At 35.0% G+C, this 18,084-nt stretch overlaps 1 protein-coding gene across 1 annotated transcript in view; it reads left to right on the top strand.

Moving 5' to 3' along the window:
- The window catches only part of LOC129514645 (low-density lipoprotein receptor-related protein 1B), a 1,831,349-nt gene that overhangs the window by 324,133 nt on the left and 1,489,132 nt on the right, over window positions 1–18,084 (top strand). Inside the window, exon 2 of the mRNA XM_055333402.1 lies at window positions 11,802–11,924. Within this exon, the coding sequence (XP_055189377.1) occupies window positions 11,802–11,924 (123 nt within the window). The remainder of the gene's footprint in view (window positions 1–11,801; window positions 11,925–18,084) is intronic.

The raw sequence follows: 18,084 nt of genomic DNA on the forward strand, positions 1-18,084 counted from the left end.
AGAACTTGGGAAAGATTTGAGAAGAAGGAAGCATTGGGGGCCTATTTTTGGAAATTTGCTCCCAAGCGCACCACAAAGTCTCAGTAGTTTAAAAGAGATTGAATACTGTTTAAATGATTTCCAGATAGGTTTCAGTGCAGCATCTGTAGTACCTGCACCTATGTGTGGGGGATATTTTGGTATGTTATGGACACCAAAGGCACTGATGTATTTAATCTCTAGAAATCAGTGGTGTTAACTATATCATCAAAGCAAAAATTGTTGCTCTCAAAATGCCAGTAATCTCCAAATTGAGAAGAACTTCTCTGGTGGTTATGAGAGCAGCTTTATGTCAGTCATATGATTATTCGCATCCTCATCACCCCACTTCCTAGATTGATGATATTAAGAAAGTCAACTTTCTAAACAGTCACATATATGAATTTTCAAATACAAATAACAGATTTTTTGTGAGTAGTAAATGAAAAACACATTGTTTAAATAAGGATGTAGCATTTAGTTACATTCAATAACTATTACTATTTATTGTATCACTTTATTATCTCCCACACAGAAAAATCTTCTAAAAATGTAGCAACTTAAAATAACAAAAATTAAGTTTTACTGCATGAGGAGCATATTAAAATATTGACTGTATTCAAGCCAAACGATGTGAATATTCACCTTATTTTCCAGCCTATCTTTGACACATAAACTAAACTTCAGCCATGGGTATCACTTGGTGTTCCAGTAATATGCCACATTTTCCCTATTTGATCTTCCTTTTGTTCAAATATCATCCCCCACAAGTCAGTTTGACAATCTCACCCTTTTATATGAAAATTTAAAAAAAAATACTTTTTGGGGGGAAGCTTCCCTTGTTCATGTATCAGTTTCTTCTGATTTGTAGTGAAATTACTCAACGTACCATGGCCAAGTAATGAGGATATTTGTTGTATAACATAACAAAACGTGTACAGAGATTACCCTAAGATAGCCCAACAGTATCTTTTAAACCCAATGATGAATGTCTTTCCACCTTGCCCTCCTCACTGTGTTGGGTTCGTCCTCAGGCTTGTTCGTCCTCATGCTCTGATTATGGCTGAGGCTGCTCGGGATTTCAAAATAATAATAATACAACATAAAGCAGTGCAGGAAAGCTCCTCCTCTCAAGTCTGTTTTTAATAGAAAGAAAATTGTTTCCCCCGGGGAGAGTCTTAGCAGACTCTCTACTTCAGTTGTCATTGATTAACACTGGGACACATGTGCAAACCCGGCTGCAAAAAACACCGTTGAGAAAACAAGCGAATGGCCTTCCCTGCCTCTACAGTGAGATGTGGGGGTTTTCAACAGTGGCAAAATAGCTGTCGGGTAGGTAATGAAAACTGTTTTCTGCATGCCCTCTCTGCATCTCAGCTGTCCCTAGCCCTCAGCTGTCCATAGCACAGGGTTCTCCATTTGCTACACTCTTCTGATACCCAGACACACCTATGTTAACACCTACTTCACATTATTCTAAATATTTCTCTTTTTTGCCTACACCTCAGCAACTTATGGGTAGAAATCCTGTTTGTCTTCATCTGTGCCTATTTTGGTTTGCCATAAATGAGTACTAACTAAAGGAGTAAGTTTAAAGTCTTTTAAAATAGAAAATAAGAAATTCTGATTGAGAAATATCTTTTAAAATCAAAATTGGAACTTGAGACAAGTAAAATTTTAGTCTTTGAAGAGTCCTTAGTGGTTAAAACACAGCATAACAGAGAGGAGATATTGCATCATCCCTGAAAGAGCCAAAACCCTACCATCTGCTTCATATCTCACTAAGCCTAGAGATGAGAAAAAATATGTGAGTTTTGGTTCCCCCTGGGAGATTGGAAGAGGATCATAGAGGATTTAGAGAATAGAACTTTCAAGGAAATGTCAATAATTTAGGCTTTTTCTTTTACATTTACGAAGGAGACCTGTCAAAATTTTCCCCTTCCTTAACAAGGCAGTATATGAAATAACTCTGCAGATTCATTTCAGAGGGCTTTTGAGAAAGGACAGGTAAAAAGAAATAGAACATTTCCACTGAAATTTCAGAAAAGGACACAGAACTGCAAAGCTTTAGTCCAATGATAATAAAAACCGGAGTCAACCATGTTGAATTTATCAGTATTATTCCACTGAAAAATACATCTTTTGTCTCTTGCTAAATAAAAGACAGGGTTTTTACTTTGGTACTTTTTTTTTTTTTTCTTGGTAAAGAAAAAGTTCCAAACAGGTCTATGCTGAGTGTGTTACAATTTTCCATATCACTGCCTGAGGAAAAAAAAAAAAAAAGCAACAAACCAACCAACAAGTAGGCTAACAATGTTTAAATGATCAAGGAAAATAAAACACAACTTTCTCCCTGAAAATTAAATGTCAAATTGGATTTGAAATGTTTACAGAGATACTTTTCATTTGTTCATTATGATAGAAATGATAAATGAGAAAAGCTACTTCCTGGAGATAATGTACTTTTTAAAATTTTCAATTTTGTCTGGGTTTTATATAAGGTGTTTTGTAAGTACAAATTGCCATTTGCAGCACCAAAACTACTTGGTGCTTAATAAGGCATAGGGTGACTGCAAATTTGGTAGCCGGTAGAAAGCATAAATATATACAACTAGTAATTTTCTCATGATCGAAATATATCACATTTTCGCACTTACTCATCTCATGAGAATACAAACATGTATACACACACACACACACACACATGCATGCGCACATCTCCCAAGTCATTTATTTCCCAGAAATGTCACTCATTTGAACATTTATTATGTATTCTTCATGAAATCTTGTCATGTGCTTCTAGTTATTATTGCTGGCCTTAGTTCTGTGCAGATGTATTTTAACTGTCATCTGACATCAAGGGGAAGAAGAGATATTTTACTTAAGCAGGCAGCACTGAAAGTAACAAAAAGCAATGTAACCAGGGTCTGGTATTAGTTTCCTATTGCTGTTGGAACAAATTATCATAAACTTAGTTGGCTAAAGCAACACAATTTCGTTATCTTTCAGTTCTGGAGGTCAGAAGCCTAAATAGGGTCAATAGGACTGAGTTCTTTTGGGGGCTTGAGGTGAGAATCCATTTTCTTGCCTTTCTCAGCTTCTAGAGGCTGCCTATATTGCTTGGCTCTTGGCCCCTGTATCAGATGGCTCCAACCTCTGCTTCTGTTTTCACATCTTCTCTCCTCTCTGATTTCCCTAAGAACGCTTCTGATTACATTGGGCTCACCTGGATGATCTGGGATCCTTACCTTAATCACATCTGGCCAGTCCCTTTTACTATATAAAGTGACATATTCTCAGACCTGAGAATTAGGATATGGACATTTTTGGGGCTACCATTATTCAGCCCATCAAAGGACTCTGATTCAAGCATTTGGTTAACTCTCTTAATCAGTCTTAGTTTTGAGGATAATAGAGTTCTGGTGGAGTGGTATGCTATTTTGAAATACAACAATATATGTACATATTGTATGAGTGTATGTGCATATATGTCTGTTGTTAGAGTAAGTTTCTAAATGATCAGTAATGACTCAGCAGGACAATGGAAGTTGTTAATTAAATATCATGTTATTACTGAAATGTGGATACTCTTGTCAAAAGCTCAGGAAAAAGAAGAAAAGTAAAAAACCAATATATCACTGAAGTGGTGATTAACAAAAGTTTATTGTGCACACACCAAAAAGATAGTTTGCAAACTGAGAGTACTCAAACCAGTACATGGAATAAGGCTTAGGGGTATATTGTTATAAAGCAGCTTGTGTAGTGTGGAAGCAGTGACTATTCGTCACAGTGATTGGTTACAATATTAGAATTTTCTTAAATGTAAGAGAATTGGTTAGTGGCTACCTTATATCCATTTTGGGGAACAATTAAAGTGTCACTTGAATTTTCAGAGGCATAAGCAAGAAGTGACCCAGGTCAAGTTAGCCTCGTTTGTCTTGCAAAATAAGCCAAATTAGGCTTTGCTTGGAGGACTAAAGCAGCCTGTCTGTTTAGGAAATTTTCAAGGCTCCTCTCTGTGTTTGATTTTAAAATTCTTCACTACTAATTGCCCCTCTAATACAAGCTTGAGCAGATTTTTAAGGGTGGATTTAACAAAGATAAATGATACTATGAATTATAGTCTTATAGTATATAATATGGTTTATTTTTAACCAATCAGGCATTTTGCAGAGAACTAATTCCTTGATAAAATGAAACTGCCAGGTTTGACCATTTTGACCTACCTTTCCTCTCACCAACCTTCTTAATATAATCCCAATATATTTTCCTATTTCCATTAAATATAGACTTAAAATGGTGAGTTACATTTTATCTTACACTTACAATGATATTGTACACTTACACTTACACTTACAAATATCACTTACAATGATATTTCTAAAGGAACGATGTTAAAAAAAAAAGAAAAACCATTATCATTAACATATTTGGCTAAGTTAGCATTGCATAACCAGCTATTGTAAAAGTGTAATTTTCAGTGTAATCTTTAAGAGACTCTGGAGGATAACTTTGAATCTCTCTCAAGTTTGATTTTTAGTTTTCATGGATGCTTTAATTTTATATGGTGTAATCTTTAGTATTCAGGTTATTTTATTTTAACCATGGGAGAACTTAGTTTTATTTTTGGCGATTAACTAAATAAAGCTATTTATCTTCTGATAATAAAATATAAAACACTGATATTGCTTTGGTTTTTCTCCCTCCCCCCCCCCAATAAAAAATAATGCATAATTCTTTTTGGAAAATTTGATTTTTTTTTTTCATTGAAATCACCTTGCTAGGGCAAATACGAAGTCTTAAGACAGAAGCTTCTGCTTCCCAGGAGCTCATCACCAGTGGCTACCATACACAGAGTAAAATACTGTGAAAGCTTTTTGGTAGTTTGGGTGGAGTGTTCCACTTTTAGTATATGTGCTGCCCAAGCGATACTGGGTGGAGTGCTATGGAACTGGTGACCGGGAAGAAAATGTTTGTTGAAGAAGTGTTGATTAAAAGAGTTAAAATGTCCTTGGAATTTAGAGAAAGATTAGAATTTTGTTGTATGGGAAAGGGCATTTGAAGCAAAGCAACAAAGCAGTAAAAGCATATAGAATTATATATTTGGGGAAAGTGAATAGAACAGCATCGAGAACTACAACTGTATGTTGAACCATGAAAGGATAGTAGAGGAAAGCACTGAAGAAGAAATCCTTTAACCATATTATGAAAAGCAATTCATATGGAATTTTGAGGTATTTTTTCTTCATTTACATATGCACATTTTTCTGAAGTACATGAATATAAAGGGGAAAGATGTAAGCTAGTTCCTAATACCCAATAACTAACACAGCTCATTTAATTTTACAAAAGCTTAATTGAAATTTGAAGTTGAATTAGTAATACTTTCTGTAGACCTCTACAAAAATTGTGTCCTCAGTAATGAAATCATTGCCTCTTATATGAGAAGAAAGGAAATATAGCTGTATTTCTCTTTTAGCAATTATGAGTGGTGTATTATTAACCACCATATATCTGTTAGCAATGAGATGTACATATACTAAATAAATATTTTTGATGTTAACTGAAATCTGAAAACCTAAGTCCCAGCCTTTCCTGATACTTAGCTTCTGCAGGAGGTTGTAGCAATTCTTTAACTTAGGATCAATGTTGCACTCCTCAGGAATTTAGCTGTTGAGTGGGTACTACCCTTCTTTTACCTTTAATTTGTAATGATTACCAGACTTCATCATTTATACTTCCTTTCAATGTGTCCATAGTGTCCTGTTATGCTTGTAGTAGGCAGATAAAATTTTTTTTTTTTGGTAAATTAACATTCTCGTTAGTATTTAAATAGCAAGTTGACTTCTAAGGGAAATGAATAACATTATTATAAATTGATCATGGTGAAATGCTTAAGGAGCTAGTCTCCATAGTTATTCAATAGACCCCTCTTGATGAATATTAGTTTTAGTATTTGACTTTGATTCTTCCTGTTTTTTGAAAAGATAAAAAGTAGTGGTTCACTGTGACATTAAAATGAGAAAATAAAAATAATTATTATGTTTTTTTAAGATTGTATCTGTTTATTCATGAGAGACACACAGAGAGAGGAAGACATAGGCAGAGGGAGAAGCAGGCTCCCCGCAAGAGCCCTATGCGGGACTCGATCCCAGGACCCTGGGATCACATCTTGAGCTGAAGGCAGATGCTCAACCACTGAGCCACCCAGAGAAAATAAAAATTAGGTAGTCTATAGCAACTCATGTATCTAAAATCTTTCATTTAAGACCATCTATTTAAAAAAAGACTGTATCCAAATTTCAAAAATATTACTATACATTTTTTATTAAAATGTACAATTAGATGTTTTCATATAAATGTAGCAAGATTATACTAAGCCAGGGTGAATCCAAACTTAGTAAACTCTATAGGCTATGGTTGTCCTAATCTTTTTCATGTCTTTTGATTGCAAGAGTCTATTATTAATAAAGAGATAGACATGGTACTAGCTTTGATCTTCTTCCTTAGGGATATAAGTGAAACTGCCTGCACATTCTCGTAAGCTTCTTGTTTTAATTACAGTGTATAACATTACGTTTCATACAATAGGAAGATATTTTAAATAAGATTAGTTTGACTATCTCAGAAGTGCGGCATGAAGCATTAAATAGGATAAATGGAAAATACATACGCACACAACATATTTAGCTTCTGATTCAAAGAGCTCAATCTAGTGGATATCTTCTAAAATAATCACCTTGAAATACTGAAAATTCATTCATTTGAATCATATAATCAATGCTTTTAAAAACCGACCTTGAAGTGGAATATCTGGTTGAAAAATAAATAGGTGAGTCATAGCAAGCTATTCTTAACTGATGTTTCCTGGAGGGATAATATGAAACTGTCCCCAAAATCACAGCAGTGCAAATTGTCTTTAAAGGTTGGAGCTTGCTTAGCAAGCTGATAACATAGGTTCGTTAAATAAATCCTCTTAAGTCTATCTTGTTCCTAATACATATATACACACACTCATATATAAATATTTGAATTAGGATGGATTTGCATACACATCTATACATGTGAATATGTATTGAGGGTGGTTTGCATATTTTCCCAAGGGATTTTCTTCTGAGATTTTCCCCCTAGGAATTATTCTGTATCTGTGGTTCAATGTAGGTGTACATTAATACAAAATGAACAAAATACTTAATTGTTAAATATACACTTTTCAGTTTTACCTGGATTTTCATCAGTGTTCGAAAGAAATATTTTCACAAATTCCTAGTTGATTCCTTTTCCAGTTCCCCATAGCAGTTACTCTAAACCTTCACCTCTCTTTCCAATTCTACCTTTTCCCAAATTTCAAAAAGTAACCTTCCTTTTCAGTTCTTTGAAAAAACAAGGTCAGGCAAGAATACCAGCTTCCCTACCAGCTAATGGTTTATCTATTTCATATTTCTATCGTTTCTTCCTGAGGGCAGATACCCCTACTAGTGTTTTGGTCCTCATTCCAGCTCCATGAGTTTTCCTTGGGAAACTGTTCCACTTTCATATCCTTGGGCTACAGTTCCTCTTCTTTCACCGGCACCTTTTCCTCAGCCCATAAGCTTACTCATCTTTTCAAAACTCACCATACTGGAGTGCTGTCAAAATGACCCCCTTCCTCATTCAAAGTCTTGATATTTCACATGGTTTTAGTAGAGCTCCCTTTCCCTTGCCCTTCTTCTTCTCTATCTCTGGCTATACTTTCTGTCCACTCTGTCTTCTGCCTGACCTACTCTTAGATCTTTGCCCTCATCTCCTTTCCCCCACCTCACTTTAATTTCATCTACTTCTATTCTAATGGTTTTTCACTGTCTTCTCACAGTTCCAGATCTGTTCCATGTTTCTAGCTTTCATTATTCTCCTGAATTTCAGACTTAAATGCATCACTGCCTGATGCATATTTTTTCTCAAGCATCTCATACTCATTATATTCCCCCAACAGTTGAAAAGTCATACACTGAGGGTCAAAGATCTGAATTTAAGATTCTGACATTTAATGAGATGGCAAGCAGAATATTTGACTTAAGTTTCCTCATCAAACACTGTCTTAAAACTCCATTTCACAAATGTATTTATCTACCAACCAATTCTTTCTCATATACATAATTGTGATAACATTCTAATTGATCTTGTTTCCGCCTTCACTTCACTGAAATCCTTTATCCTTTAAAATCTTTCACTGAAATCCTTTATCCTTTAAAAGAGTAAGATTGTCTCTTTCCTCAGAACCTTTCAGCAGTTTCCCATTTGACTTTTAGTAAAACTCAAGCCTTTATTTGCTGCCTTCAGCCCTATATTTACTGATTTCTTGACCTCAACTCTTTCTACTTCTTTTTCTCCAGCTATTATGATCTCCTTAGTGTTCCTTTAAATTTGCTGGGTACCCTCCTGCCTCATCGTCTTAGTATATGACCTTTACCACGTGATCTTTTTTTTAAAATATTTTATTTATTTATTCATGAACAGAGACACAGGCAGAGGGAGAAGCAGCCTCCATGCAGGGAGCCCAATGTAGGATTTGATCCCAGGACCCCAGGGTCACGCCCTGGGCTAAAGTAAGGTGCTAAACCCCTGAGCCACCCAGGGATCCCACCACGTGATCTTTTATCCAAATAGATGGCACCCTTCCCTTCCATAAGTCTTTATTTCAAATGTTACATTGTCTGTGACATATTCTCTGACTTTGTTTAAAATTATATCTCCAGCCTCCAATTCTTAATCTCCATCTCTGTTTTACTTTTCTCCATAGGTTCTTATCTTCTAATATTCTATACATTTAACCCGTTTATTTTATTTTTGTTTCTATTATGCCACTAAAATTTAAGTTTTGTGATGACAAGGATTTATGCATTTTTTAAAAAAAAATGTATCCCCAGTGCCTAGAACATAGTGGAAACTCATTTATGATTGTTGAATAAGTAAATGCATGAACACAATAAGATAGGGATGGTGGAAGTAGGAATGCTTTTGAGGTTAAAAAAAATACAGTATAAAACACTAATTATTCCCCCTATTATAAATACTGTTATTAATCCACTGCCCCTATGACCAGGCTCACATGCACATTACTTTTTTTTTTTTTTAATATCCCTATGTTTTATCTTGGTTTGGGGATGATATACAGTCAATTCCTGGGGCTATTTACTTAGAGATATATTTGAGCCTTTTAGCCATTTGGTCACCAATTCTTAACTCTTATATTGCTTGGAGCAGAGTCTCCATCATAGTCCCCATTACTTTAGTTCAAATATTAGGAGCTTCTCTTTAGACAATTGCAACAACCTCCTGAGAGATGACTTTGAACAATTAGTTTATCATAAGTAACCTTTCTTAAGTACTTTTGTATGACTTCAAATTATCCACAAAATATTTCCTAGGGTAATCAAGGTCCTTCATTCCTTGACTCTGAGTTATGTTTTTGAGTTGCTATTTTCCAACACCATAAACAGTTCTTTATGGTCCTCTTTTATTTTTTTTTTACACTTTCAATAAGTACTTATTGATTGTTTACTGAGTCAGGCATGATACAATGGTATTTAGCAAAGCACCATCTCTTTTCCCTTATCCTCATAGCAATTTGTTATAGTTTGGGAGGTAAGAAGGAAGAAAACAATCTAGCATCCCAAGATCATAAATCAAATGCAGAGTAGCTATAGGCAGAATGAACATCCATTCTGATTTTTCTGGAATAAATTTGGTTTATGCTTGTTTTCCAGTAGAATTATTAATAAGCTTTCCTTCATTTTTAAAATTCTAGGTCTCCTTATCTATAAGCAAAACAGTTTGAATTTTATCTACATTAGCCTTAAAAGTTATGTGACGATCTAAAGCAAAATTTAAGCCCTCCTCCCCTAGCAGTGAAACATAAGTATCACACAGACTGTTTGTGGGGGGGGGGGGGAATCAAGGTTTTATAATCTGAATGTCATTTTGATTTTAGAATTTTTTTTGTTTCAAATACATTTTAATAACTAGTTTCTTAGTTATATTGTCATTCTACTCCTTGTCTAGATGCCCTATCTTTATTCTCCACTCATCCAAATCCTACCCATTTTTAAAGTAATGCTTACATCCTCAAACTATACTTTGTTTTTGTCTTCATTTCTCTCTGTGGTTTCTTCCTTTAGCAGTTATTTTATTTATCATTTATTTGGCAACTTGTTGTATAAAAGTACTTTTTTCCTCCTGTATATGTTGGCACAAGCAGTCTGCTGGCTGGATCCTTAAAGACAAAGATGGTAACTTGTACATTTTTGTAGCACCAATTTTAGAGCCAAATACAGAATATGCTCAATCAACTTAATATAAAACAAAAACAAAAAAATCTCAGCGATGATATTATTGGTAATAAGTGTGATGGTATTGATGATGAATTTATTGGAAAATATAATAAGATAAAATAATAGGAACTTTCAGGTAACATCTATAGTTTGAAAGTGGAAAAAATAGTCATATATCCACAAGCCATATGTGTTCGTGAGTATTTGTAATGCATATTACTGAAAATTATGTTGGGGTCAAGAGAGAAGAGGTTGAAGGAGAGAAAGGAAAGATAGACTATATTTTATCCCATTGTGTGGAAAGTGCATCATTACTCTGAATATTACTGGGGGAGGGAGGGTCAATTAAGTTATGATCTAATGCTTTCATATCACTTAGAATTTTTGATACATATTGAAAAACCTATTTACTGATAGATTTTTATCTTGAATCATTCCTGTATATACATAACAAAAGCATAAGTGATATCAACTGGCTAAGATGTTCCTAACACTTCTTCATATTCAGAGATCATCAACTGTAAAAAAATCATACCTATTTCAGACATTTAAAATATTAAAAAAAGTAAATATATTATTGAATGGATTCACAGTGTATAAGTAATTATATTGCAAAAACAAAACAAACAAGATATATGATGAGTTTACTAGAACTTGAGGAAAGACTACAGATCCTAAATATTCTGAAGCCATGGGAGGACAATAATGTGATTTTTAGATACAACCAATTATAGAAACCCAAATTAGAGCAAAGCTTTATGGAAGTTTGCTATCACTTTTGCTGTCCAGTAGAAGCTGTAATCTGGGAAGTTGTAGAAAAGAAAGAGAAAGAAAGAAAGAAAGAAAGAAAGAAAGAAAGAAAGAAAGAAAGAAAGAAAGAAAGAAAAGAAAGAGAGAGAGATAGAGAGAGAAAGAAGAAAGAAAGAAAGAAAGAAAGAAAGAAAGAAAGAAAGAAAGAAAGAAAGAAAGAAAATAAATATGTTAATGGGTATCTAATTGATGTAGAGACACATGAAGCCCCAGTATCAGGATGGGTAGTTAGGAACTGCATTCTCAGAGATGGAATTTAAGCACAATATTTAATTTTTATTTCTGAATTTTCTTTCTCTTGGAGCAGAGGAGGAAACTAAAATTTCTATACTCAAGAACGTCTGCTTTGGATCAACATCTTCTATAAAACCCACTGGCTGTGATAGCCATATGCCTTATCCAATATAACCAAACTTCTAGTCATAAACACAAACAGAATTCTTAACTATTTCTGAACAGATTGTGTGAGACCACACAATTATGTGCTTGAGCTGGGTGGTTAAAATTAAGATAAATAATTGGTTTAGTTTTGCTACTGAACAAAAAATGTGGATCACACTCATGTACCTTTTATGTACTGCTTTCCCACATTTCATCTTTGTACTGCTCTTGTGTTCATGTTCAGATCATTCATATTTTATTTCAAAACATTTTCATTTTCAGATCAGCAGTTGTGTGATCCTGGTGAATTTCTTTGCCACGATCATGTGACTTGTGTCTCCCAGAGCTGGCTGTGTGATGGGGACCCTGACTGCCCTGATGATTCAGACGAGTCTTTAGATATCTGTGAGTAGAAAGGTTCTCATGCCATTCAGATTTACCTTACATGTGAAACTAAATGTCAATTGTTTTCACAGATGACTGCTGTTCTAGTTGCTTTTTCTTTTCTTTCTTTTTTTCCCCAAATATCCTAAGAAACTTGAAACCTTTTGCTTGTGTTTCCTTTAAAATTACTATGTGAATGAGAACATAAAATGCAGTTTTGTAGGTGTGGATTAATTTTTGAACAGAAGAAAATGCAAGGTTAATTATTTCAATGTGATTGTGTTACTGCAAGAAAAAAAATAACTTGAGGAGGAAAAAAAATCCTTTACAACATAACACTAAAAAAGAATAAGACCCTCTCCAATAATTTATTTCACCCATTTTGAGACAGAAGAGCATATAGAAGGAATAGTAAAGTAATCAAGTTGAGCTCCCATATTATTTCTGTTAATGTCTTCAGGCACCATACAAATTACTGAACATGTTTTCTTTTGAAACAGCAAGACAGAAATTACATTTATTCATCCATATAGGGAGGTTCTTTGACTTTATAATATTACATTCAGAAGCCCTTGGCATATGTGGATCCCAACTGTAAGAGTACCACTGCATCTAACTTGGAGTCCGTTAAGGGTTTTGCATACATGAAAAATGCCACTAAAGCAAAACTATAAATAATAGGGCCACAGCTAAATCTGTTATACTTTTTTTTTTATTTCCACTGTCATATGGAGTATGAACAATCTCCTAAATTTTGGTATTGGTATTTCTAGCACTTCTGGTTTAGTCTTTGCACCCCCAGCAACCAAGTATGCCAGTTTATCAGTATTCTCAAAGCAATCACATAGTGCTGTTGGGTCGAAGTGGGGGCAAAAAAAAATCCATCATCCCTCATGCTTGATATTGTGAGAAATAACAATTACTGATTCTATTTTCCATTTCTATTTACTTGTTTACAAGTCTTGCAGGCAGGGCCAATATAAGTTTTGATGAAAATCTTGCCATTAGAAAGCAGCAGCAATAATTATTCATTTTCTTTATGTTTGCTAGCATTTTTTTTAAGTTTCTCAGCATATGGGTTTTTGAATATTTGCATTAATTGCTCCTTCCTTTGGACAGATCACTTCTTCCATAGAAATAGGTTGTAGTTGCTTACCACATTTGTAATTTTCACCAGTTTGATTCAGAAAACCTTTGCTATGCTAGTCTATGCTAGACTCCCTATAGCATAGAAAAGTTTCTCAGTGTGATAAAAGAAAAAAAAATAGGTTAATGGGGAAAAAACTCCCAATGGATAAATAAAATGTAGTAAATCCATACAAAAGAATATCACTGGCAATAAAAAAGAATGACATACTTGTACAAGCTACATGGATAAACCTTGAAGATATTTTGCTAAGGAAAAGAAGCAAGTCACAAAAGTCCATGTATTTTATGAATTAATTCATATGAAAGATTTCAAATAGGCAAATCTACAGAAGTAGAGTGGTTCTTAGGGCCAGGTGGGGTTGGAGGAAATGAGGGTTGACTGCTAATGAGTATGGCATCTCTTTTGAAGGTGAAAATGTTCTAAAATTAGATTGCAACGATGGTTGCACGACATTGTTAATACATTTAAAAACATTGGCTCATACATAATAAAATGGGTGAAGTGTATGGTATGTGAATTATATAATAATAAAGTTGTTTAAACATGAAAAAGATGGAGAAACATCTCAGTAGTATGGCCATGTGTACAGATGGCATAGTAATGAGAAAAGACAACAATAATAAATACACCGGGCATGAAATATAGATAGTGGGACTCTCCCCTATTTAAGTACCATCTAGGAGTTTTCTCCATGTTAGTTGCAAGGAAGGGTTGCCATGGCACAATCAGAATAAAAAGTTACATTTTTGAGTTTTGGGACTAGAATCTTGTGTTTCTGCTCTGATCCTTCCACAAAATTGCTAATGGGAAAAATGACAGAGACATGAGATACCTTTGTGGAGTGCATGGGCAGGAAGGCCATGTTAAAGGGAAAAATTCTATGGAACTATATACTTGGAACCAAGCAAAAACAATTGAGAAGACATGGCTAGAGAGCCAGGACTTTCCTTTATTCTGATGAAGAGTAGAAAATAATGATGTTACTTTTGTGCCGAAGAGGGAGTTCAATAGGAGACTCAGCCTGGAGAGGATTGTAATAAAGAGGAGTAGCAAGGACCTGTGTGATCACAACTCAAGCCCAGAGAGGAAAGAGACCTTGCAGTGAATGCTAAAGTGGATGGATGACAAGTATCTCCCTCCCCCACTCATGCCCATTCATACCTTTCAAAAAGGGCGGATACCCATCAGGACCACACCAATGGATTAGACCTGTGTTTGCCAGCCAGCATCCACCCTCACTGGACATTTCCAGTGAATAGTATATTCACCACAACGTTGTTAAGTATTTGAATGTCCACCTTGCCTAGAAAGTAGATAGTACCTTGGGTTTGGGAAAAGGTAGATCCTTCATTCACAGAGATTAGGGGCTTTACCAGCCTGAGGCCTTAAATTAGAAATTGCATATGGGTCCATTAAAGATACAGATAGATTTTTCTGCTTTCTTAAAATATTTTTAAAATGAAAATTCATACCTGCTCAAGATAATTTTTTTGGCAGTTTTCAAGTAGTTATTTTCCTCTCCAATAAAATTCGATGAATTCTATTTAAAAATATTTCTTCATTTTGGCAGTTCTTACTCTATCTTTTAACAACAAAATTGCTGAATATCCTTAAAGGAAATGGTAAAACTATTCTTATATCAGTGTCGTTACATAACAAAACAGAGAGATGACTATTTCTCTACCTGAGTGCTTGACCCGTGCTATGTATTTGGATCTATTTAAATGAGCCTGTCCCAAATAAATGGTTTCAGTCAGTACCCATTGAAATATGGACAAGCATAGAAAAAAGCTTTATGAAAAATATCAGAGTTTTTCAAATTTAAATTTCTCAATCCAGATGTTCACAATTACCATTTTCTCTAATCATAGTACTTTGTAATGTGTTGTTTTATGATATTCATATGCAGTCATCACTGATCTACATAAAATAATTGCATAATTTTATAATTATATAGATGTATACATTCAATGTGAAGGATAAATACTAGAAATCGAAAACCTTGGAGACTGATTCTTAGGAAGGATAATTTTGTGCTCAGTGTATGAACGAGAATGTGTTATCATCTTTGATTTGAAGACAAAGTGTGTTGTATCTACAAAATATTAGATGAAAACAGCTGATGCAATACATTTATTTTTCCTAAATCCTCTTAACCTTTAAAATAAGAAGAGCATGGGATCCCTGAGTGGCGCAGCGGTTTGGCGCCTGCCTTTGGCCCAGGGCGCGATCCTGGAGACCCGGGATCGAATCCCACGTCAGGCTCCCGGTGCATGGAGCCTGCTTCTCCCTCTGCCTGTGTCTCTGCCTCTCTCTCTCATTCTGTGTAACTATCATAATAAATAAATAAATAAATAAATAAATAAATAAATAAATAAAAATTTTAAAAACAAAAAAAAAAAATAAAATAAAATAAGAAGAGCAATATATCATCAAATTTATTATGATATGGGAAAGCTCTGCAATGACAACATTCTAATAGGAGGAAAAAAATGAGTATTTTTGAGGGAAAAAAAGCTTTACTTGTGAAATGTCAATGATTGAAATGCTCTAGAAGATAAACATGCATGTAGAAAAACAAGAAATTTTGAACTTAAATGAAATTTATGTATTTAGGAATTTGATAGGTTAATATGCACATATATTCCTCTTCTGCTTAGGCCCAGACTCTAGTTAAAAAAAAAAAAGCCATAAACAAAATGAAAAAAAAACCCCAAACCCCCAAACTTTTGTGGGAGGTTGGTTTACCACTAAGCTGATTGCATGTTGGGAAGAATTTTTTCAAATATGCAGTTGGAGAAATTTTTTAATTTGTATTCTTACCTTGGATGTGAGAAATGATTCTTTAGCCTTCTATTAAAAATAAAACCCCTTATTTCTCCATATTATTTAAAGTAATTTTTCAAGCATCTAAATGGCTAATCATCTTTAGGTTCTACAAGGCGATGAGAATAGAAAATCAGGAAAATCACCATCTTCCTACTCAGAGCTTTCAATCTAGTTGTTAGCCTAGCATCGTTGTGTGTGACAAGAATTAAAGTGAATGGCGATAATGTTTATTTGTGGAATGAAAGCTTCGCACCACCTGTGGCAGAGAAGTCTTCTTGAAAGGCACTTTTATTCTGAAGTATTCAAAATTTAATTCCTTCTAGGATTTTCTGTTCAGTGCTTAATGATACTTCCTTTCTAACAATCTGCTTCAGCTGATGTATGATGTTTTCTGCCAATCTGATGTTAATATACTTAAAACTGGATTTTTTTCTTTTTAAGTCAGGAAGGTATTAATTCTGCTGTTTCTTTTCCTTCCCTAATGCCCTACACTGCACCCTTTTAGAAAATCATTTAGGGTGCCATTGGATTACATATCATACTTTGGATATAATGACTCACTGGCCAAAAAAGGGGAGTAAAAATGGCCTGAAAAGAGGGTATGATTTGCAATCTGGATCGTTGTGATAATTGGTACATTGACTCTCCTCTCTCCTGTCCTTCTGAGAGGTCAGCTAACATTTTTCATGAAGCACCAGATAGTAAATATTTCAGGTTTTGGATCCCATATGATTTCCATTTGTATTCTTATTTTGTGTTTGTTTGTAAAACCCTTTAAAATGGGAACCCCCCCCAAAACAAAAACAAAAGCAAACAAAAACAAAAACAAAAACAAAAAGCTTTCTCAGCTTACTGTCTATACAAAACAGGCCACAGGTGGGATTTGGCCAGTGGGCTGTAGTTTGCCAACCTGTGTTGTGGTGTCGGCACTGAACTGTCCAGTATGGAGTTGGGTCTGTGCTCAGGTACTGCTGCCTCAGGGAGCAACATAGCCCCTCACAGTAGAAATATGTGGCACAGAGCTGTGTGTGTATCTACTACCATATGGGGCCAAACTCAGGCAATATGGTGGCACCTATAAAAACGTGGGCCTTTCTTCTATTTTTGCATATCACCTTATTGGTTAGGATTGCATTAGACACAGCAGAAAGAGTGACTTACCGGGTAGGGATTTGTTGTTCTCATTCAAAAAAAAAAAAAAAAAATGCTTCTTTGCCCATTCTTAGCATGGAGCTGTCAGTTTTATAGTCAGAGCATGACGACTTCACCCCTACAAGTAGATAAGTTCATTTCAGGCAGAAAGAAGGGAAGGGGAAAATGGAAAAGGCAAGTACCAGTCTCTGTTTAACAAAATATCAAGCTCAGTGGATTTCTGCTTAAATATCCTTGGCCAGAACTAAACATGAGGTGTGATGTGATGAGTATTTTTGCCAGGGCCCATTGCTCTCCAAAATAGAATTAGTGGATCTGCTATTAAAGAACAAGGGGGAGAATAGCTATTGGGTAGGCAGAGATACTAAGCAGCATGTGCCACAATGTCCTTTCACTCCCCTTCCTTCTTTCCACCTACTGCATGGGAGGAGGCAGGCACAGTGTGCCATCAGAGCTTCTGAATCGCACCTGCTTGGCTCCAAACCCAGTTCCTCTATGAATATTTTCACCCTTAGGCAATTGACTTAACCTTTCCAAGCATCCATTTCCTCATCTGTACAAAAGACATGATAGTACCCACCTCACCGTAAAATGCTTATAAGATAGTATCTGTTGTGGGGACTCTGGATGGCTCAGTTGGTTAAGTGTCAGACACTTAATTTCAGCTGAGGTTATGATTTCAGTCATGAGATTGAGCCCTTGTTGGGCTCTAGACTTGCCTAAGATTCTCTGTCTTTCCCTCTCCGTCTGCCCCTCCCCTGTTTGTGCCCTTCCTCTCTCTCTATAAAAGAAAAGAAAAAAAAAAGGAAAAAAAATTGTCTGTTGCATAGTAAAGACTTTCTCCACCACACACCTTAACCTGAGAATCTTTTTTTTTTTTTTTTTTGATAGAACGTCCTAACAACCCTCTCTCTCATTCTTACTGAAAATTGGCTTTATTCTCTAAGGATGTCGCTAGGAATAGGATTAATCTACCACATACAGTCATTTGATTTAAGTTGTTAACAGTTTTTAATAATTAGGTATGTTATATTCAAACATTAGGACAAA

The sequence above is a fragment of the Nyctereutes procyonoides genome, unplaced genomic scaffold (genome assembly GCF_905146905.1).
Source record: "Nyctereutes procyonoides isolate TBG_1078 unplaced genomic scaffold, NYPRO_anot_genome, whole genome shotgun sequence".
Lineage (NCBI taxonomy): Eukaryota > Metazoa > Chordata > Mammalia > Carnivora > Canidae > Nyctereutes > Nyctereutes procyonoides.